Consider the following 6,836-nt stretch of genomic DNA (forward strand, 5'->3'; position numbering starts at 1 on the left):
CAAATCAAAACATTTGCTGAACTTTATTCCTTTTTGATTGAGTTTTGGCCCAGCAGGGGGTGTCATTTGCCAGTTGGAGGATGCACACTTGTGCGGTGGGTGTGGGTGGCCTTGAACGACAGAGCAAGAAAAGGAGAAGGCAGTGAAAAAAGGAAAAACGGAGAGTAAAATTGGTGCAGTCATGGACTTGCGCTCAGAACTGCTCAAGTCCATTTGGTACGCTTTCACCGCTCTAGATGTGGAGAAGAGTGGAAAGGTGTCCAAGTCACAACTAAAGGTGAGCTGCAAACTCATTAATGAACTATGATGAAACTTTAGGATGCTGAAAAATGGGGTTCCATACGGCTCTCAGACCTCAAGGTCTTAAAAATGTATTCCTTGATCCAATAGAGAGAAAAAGGATCAATGAATTACGTTAAATTATTGTTTTTCCTTCCTATCTTATGCTTTAAAAATGCCATACACTTGCTTTAACTGCTTGCGATGTGTTTCCTGTGTGAGCAAATCATCAGCTGCCACATGGTGAACTTGCTGAATATCTGGGTCACAGGTTTTAATATTCAAATGTCCAAATATATACTATTCAAATATAGTATTCAGCCTATACCTTAGATCTGTACATTCATAGATTTAAATGTATTATTTTTATGGAAATGCAAAATTATGTATTTTCTTTTTCTCATGCATTTTAAAAAGCAAATTATGCCTGATCTCATAGGGCTTGAGGTTTCTGAGATTCACTGGTGCTTTCTTGTTTAGTTTTGCAAAATTGTGTATTCATCAAGCTAATTATACTGCAGTACACCTTGTTATGTTTGTACAGATGCTGGCTTTGCATGGATGTACAGATTGTTGCTTATGTTTAGTCCCATGATTAGGTTTAGTCCAGTCCATATCTCAAGATGACCAGCTGTAATGGGGCATCTCTGACCATGGGGCATTGTAGCTCTGAAGTGGTAAATGGGCTCAAACTGATCATCTTTGAATCTTCAGCTTTGAGAACGGTGGCCACCGGATGTGTGCTGTGAGATCAGACTCTGTTTGATCTACTCATCTCTAGTCCACCAGCTCTGTCATTTTCAAAGAAACATTTAGAGAAGTTCCTAAGCGAAGTTAGAGAAGTAATGCAATAGCCCTGCTGTTGCCGGAAGGGGTTTAGTGATGCTTTGTTTGGAATCTAACAGCAAATAATTTGTCAAAATCTTGCCTGTTAAAAGCATTAATGAGTAAATAAATATGACTTATGATATCAGTATCATAAATTCAGTCAAACCTCTGAGAGCAGAGAATGCTAAAATTAATATGGATAAATACTTCTACCTGTGGTCTGCCTCATTTCAGGACAAGTTGATTTTCACTTATACATAAAGTGGGGTCGAAGAGTGTGAGAATGCATGTCTTTTGCATTCTTTTCTAATTTTGCAATTATGAAAGGCTGAATGCATCTAAAAGCATCAATTAAATCCCCTGTAATGTTTTGTGTATTTATGACCATTGGTGAATGTTAAGATGTGTGCTGTTGCTCTGCAGGTCTTGTCTCATAATCTTTACACAGTTCTGGGGATCCCGCACGATCCGGCGGCTCTCGAGGAGCACTTCAGAGACGATGACGACGGTCCCGTGTCCAGTCAGGGATACATGCCCTACCTCAATAAATACATCCTGGACAAGGTACACAGCCTTGCTATACATTCTCGTACACTGTAGTAGCCATTTTGTTTTGAGACCCAGGCTTTTTTATGTCATTCTGTGCAAGACAATGTTTTTTGTGTGCATTTCTATGAAGGTATATATGTTCCTCCAGCACTCCGAATCAGTGCATTTTCAACTTTTTTTTTATTTTTATTTTTTATATTGTGCTGGCCGATATGGCATTCATCATAAACTCAGCCTGACATCAATGATTTATCATTAACGTTCTTGCATTTCCTGATGCTATAGTTTCTGACTTGAGAGTTTGTCTCCTCTCTGTAAGGTGGTGGAAGGAACATTTATCAAAGAAAATGTGGATGAGCTCTGCTGGACTCTTACTGCCAAGAAGAACTATAGACCTGAGGGAAAGAGCATTTTACCTGGAAAAGACGCCTTCCGGCTCTGGTGTCTGTTCATATTTCTCTCTGAGGACAGATATCCACTGGTCATAATCCCTGATGAGGTGAGATTCATGTTTACAGTACTTAATGCGTCTCAGTGCCTAAAATAAACATCTTATTTGTCATTTAGATCAATTTTCAGAAGCCTTAAATAATCCCATCAGTACACAGTTTGGTTTTACTTCATTTTGATGGTCCCTTTAATACATTCTGTTGACTATAAGTAACGTTGCACCTACGTGTCTATTAACTCTCATTAGAGTGTTAGTTAAGTATTAATAGACTGGTAGGGTTAGGGTTAGATTAAGTTGACATGTAGTTGCAAAATTACTTGTAGTCAGTAGAGTGTCTGTTGGAGGACCATCACAATAAAGTGTTTGCAGATATTAAAGGAACACTCCACCGTTTTTTGAAATGGGGCTTATTCACCTTCTTTCCTACATTTAGATAGGTGGGCAAATGCATTTTTGTCTCAGTGCATGCATTGTTTTAGTTTGACAGGGTCGGCGCTAGCTTAGCTTAGCATAATGAATGGAATCCTTTGTTGCCAGCTAGCATGTCCTGAGTAAAAGTGATATAAAAAATAAATAAAACCCACCTAATTACTTCTTGTGGCCTGTGTATTCACAATGAGTACAAATATCGATGCAGATTAACTAGACGATTTCCTATGCAGATATTGACTTGGGACTATATTAGGGGGAAGCACAGGCGAAGCACTGCTACTTGGGCGCAGAGATATCACGCCCAAGTAGCAGTGCTTCGCCTGTGCTTCCCCCTAATATAGTCCTTAATATATAAGTCAATATCTGCCTAGGAAATCGCCTAGTGTTAATCTGCATCGCTATCTGTACTCGTTGTGAATACGCAGGCCACAAGAAGTAATTAGGTGGGGTTTTTTTATTTTTTATATCACTTTTACTAAGGACATGCTAGCTGGCAACAAAGGATTCCATTCATTATGCTAAGCTAAGCTAGCGCCGACCCTGTCAAACTAAAACAATGCATGCACTGAGACAAAAATGCATTTGCCCACCTATCTAAATGTAGGAAAGAAGGTGAATAAGCCCTATTTCAAAAAATGGTGGAGTGTTCCTTTAAGCAGACAGTCTACTTATACTCCAGTGAAAGTTAGTTGACATATAGTTGCAAAGTTATTTATAGTCAACAGCACGTTCAAAAGGGACCATCAAAATAAAGTGTTACCCACAGTTTTTCTATGCAGTACTATATGTTTTTTTTTACCTGAAAGGCTGTTAAATAGTGGCACCAAATATTATTGGGCACACTTAATGTCATGAATCTGAAATCAAAATGGACAATTCTTGTCTTTTTATGAAATATGCTCTATTTATTATAAATGATGTGTCTGTGCACATCATTTGCACAACGGTGATTTCTTTTCTCTTCTCTGATGATGTGTTTACTGGTTTGAGGGTGGGACAACCTGTCACTCACATGAGATCGACCAATAGCAAAACCTTAACCATCCAATCAATTAAATAAATTTAAAAAAAAAATAAAGTTTCAAAAATGTATTAATTGCATTTGATAAAATATCGAACCAAGTGGCATTTGATTTCACTTTTTTAACTTTAAATAGTGTGTAATGTTGCTGTTTGAGTCATGATGCTCAAAGTTCAAAGCAAAGGGAGCTATTTTCTTTTAAAGAAATTGCTTTTTAAGGACTACAACAAATGGCTGGTAGGGACTGCATGACATTCCTCCCGGGTTAGTGACATCACGGACCCTAAAGTTGACATAAACCCTGACAGAATATGCTAATCAGTGACTAGAAGATATCTACACATAAGCTACATAAATTCATCAACTAACCATTCAGAAATGTTAATAATAATAATAATAATAAACTTTATTTTATAGAGCGCCTTTAAAAGCAGCTTCTCAAAGCGCTGTACATAAAATCACAGTCCACCTGGAAATACTACAAGTAAAACTTAATAGAAACAACAGCAACATAAAAATAACTATAGAACGATCACAATAAGACATCAGCATTCAAATGCAAGTTTAAAAAAATTTGTTTTGAGAAGAGCTTTAAAAATGCCAAAAGTCTGCAGGGGTTTCGTCAAAACCCCTGCAGGTTTTTCGGTTTCTGATAATCATACTGCCAAATCAGCTTGTAGTCTGTCATGTTCATCTTTATTTTGTTTGCTTTTCATTGTGAACGGCACAACACTGCCAATGCATGCATATATGCTTTAAATAGCTTTTGTCAGGAAACAAGGGTGATGTTGTCTACATGTTGTCACTTCTTCTTGAGTCTCTCCATCTTTGTCTGACTCCGGTTTGAACATAAAAACATTGAAATTTTCAAGACACAAGCTGTTGTAGCTCCGCCCCCTGTGCCAGGAGCAGCAGCTCATTTGCATTTAAAGGAACAGACACAAAACTGTGTGTTTTTGCTCACCCTCAAAAAGGGACAATTTTAACATGCTATATAAAAATATCTGTGGGTTTTTTTTTAGCTAAAACTTCACATACGCACTGTGGGGACATCAAAGACTTATTTTACATCTTGTGAAAAGGGCATTATAGCACCCCTTTAACAGTGCAAAAATGCCTCAGAAATGTGAACCTAGTTCTGAGAAAAGCTGTAACATAATTTATTTGCAGATTCCTCTTAGTTTAACATTTAACATCTAATGCAATGACATTCAAGTGTTACTTACAAATACACCTAAAAATACTTTTAGGGCTACTATATTTCTCCTATTAAAAGTAGAATGTTTTGTACTGTTGTCTGTCACAGTGAGAACTCTGAGACTCTGAGAACATTCTTAGAACTTAGAGTGTAAATCAAATCAGACGCCTGTAAACCTGCTGCTAACCACAGGACCACCATTTACTATATGCTATTTTCAGTTTTTCCACTTCATCTGAAACTGGTAATCGTCAAAACCCCTGCAGGTTTTTCGGTTTCTGATAATCATACTGCCAAATCTGCTTGTAGTCTGTCATGTTCATCTTTATTTTGTTTGCTTTTCATTGTGAACGGCACAACACTGCCAATGCATGCATATATGCTTTAAATAGCTTTTGTCAGGAAACAAGGGTGATGTTGGTGTCAGTGGGAAGATGTCAGAGCTGCTGTAGCCTATTTACATGGTGATTTTTTTTCTCTCTTTTATGTGTTTGTGCTGAACGTGTGTGTTTTCCCACCGCCCTTGTGCTGTTTCTCTTCTTGCAGCTTGATTGATTTCCTGTGCCCCGTTTTGCAACTGTTGGTAAAATCATAATGTAACTTGTGACAGTTTCATAGAAGAGAAGTAAGACAGAATGGAGTAAAGACATATCTTGGTGCTTCGTAGCTACAATACAATTGTAATATTTTCAGCATTAAAACAAACAAGTGTTTGCATTGTGCCTGTTTGAATGCGGTCTTTTTAGGTTGGTTGGTAAATGCACAACTGCAGCATCAAATAGCTAATCTTATAACACATAAAAATATATATATATATATATTTATTTATTTTTCACAGGTTGAATATTTACTCAAGAAGATATGCATGGCCATGAGTGTTGAGCTGAACCTTGTTGAACTCGAGGACTTCGTTTCCCAGGATTCTGTTCAGCAGAATGGCTTCTCTGTATGGGCCTTTCTGGAGATGATGAATTCTGGGAAACTAACGAGGGGCATTGTCAAGGAAACCATCAGCATGGCAATAGAGGAGGTGTACCGGGAAATAGTGGGTGATGTGCTGAAAGAGGTATTAGCATTATCTTTTTATATTAGTTTTATTTAATAATCATTTCGTTTTGTTTGTGACTTTGTTCCCCATAAAACGTGAAAACCCAACGTGTGTATGAAAGAAGTCTGTTTATGAATAGAAAGTTAAAAAGAACAGCATTTATTTGTAATATATTTTTTACGTGTGAGTCTTTACTGTGAATTTTTTTTAATTTTTAATTTAATTTTTAATTTTTTCAAATGCATCCTTGTATTAAGTATTACTGTCTTTAAAAAAAAGTGTGTGTAATAATTATATGTAAATCCTGAATATATAGTTATAAGTCTGAATATATTACTGTAAATCCTGAATATATAGTTATTAGCCTGAATATATAGTTACAAATCTGAATATATAAATCTGAATATATAAATCTGAATATATAGTTACATGTCTGAATATATTAATGTAAATACTGAATATATAGTTATAATAAGTCAGAATAAATAGTTATAACTCTGAATAAATGTAAATACTGAATATATAGTTATCAGTCAGAATATATATTTTTAATCCTGAATATATAAATGCATATATTAGGGCCTGAATTTTAGTGCAGGATTGTGGGTATTGCACCTCATTTGAATCATTCCTACAAGTTCCATGCTTGAAATGTGCTAAATTCCTGCAAACAATAATTAGCATGCAGGCTGAATAAGTAAACTAATTCATCCAGATGAACAGAGCGAATCAGTAATTTTAAATCTTGCTGTCAGACTGTAATTTCACAAACAACGCAAGCCAATCAGTGCAACTTCCCTCTCTCTTGGAGTTCAGTGTTCATGTGCAATGAGCTGAATGTAAATGTATTTGGATTATTAACTGGTATTGTGACTTTATCTCACAATTCTGATTCTGTTTCTCACAATTGCCAGTTTATATCTCAATTGTTGAGTTATAACGTCCAAATTGTGAGATGTAAACTTGCAATTGTGAGGAAAAAAGTCCGAATTGTGTGATAAACAGTAGCAATTACCTTTTTAAGTTTTTT

At 36.2% G+C, this 6,836-nt stretch overlaps 1 protein-coding gene across 2 annotated transcripts in view; it reads left to right on the forward strand.

The window, feature by feature from the left end:
* The first annotated feature begins 109 nt into the window (after nt 1–109).
* Nucleotides 110–6,836, forward strand: part of def6a (DEF6 guanine nucleotide exchange factor a) — a 13,380-nt gene continuing 6,653 nt past the window's right edge. Inside the window, exons 1-4 of one of the 2 annotated variants that reach the window (XR_014609489.1) lie at nt 110–277; nt 1,531–1,671; nt 1,976–2,155; nt 5,597–5,824. Coding sequence is in view for 1 of the 2 variants with exons in the window: in XM_084138693.1 (XP_083994819.1) it covers nt 182–277; nt 1,531–1,671; nt 1,976–2,155; nt 5,597–5,824 (645 nt within the window). In the remaining variant the exon portion in view is untranslated. The remainder of the gene's footprint in view (nt 278–1,530; nt 1,672–1,975; nt 2,156–5,596; nt 5,825–6,836) is intronic. The other variant, XM_084138693.1, reaches the window with a different exon arrangement.

Source organism: Abramis brama (assembly GCF_963993115.1).
Source record: "Abramis brama genome assembly, chromosome: 16".
In the NCBI taxonomy this organism is placed as follows: domain Eukaryota; kingdom Metazoa; phylum Chordata; class Actinopteri; order Cypriniformes; family Leuciscidae; genus Abramis; species Abramis brama.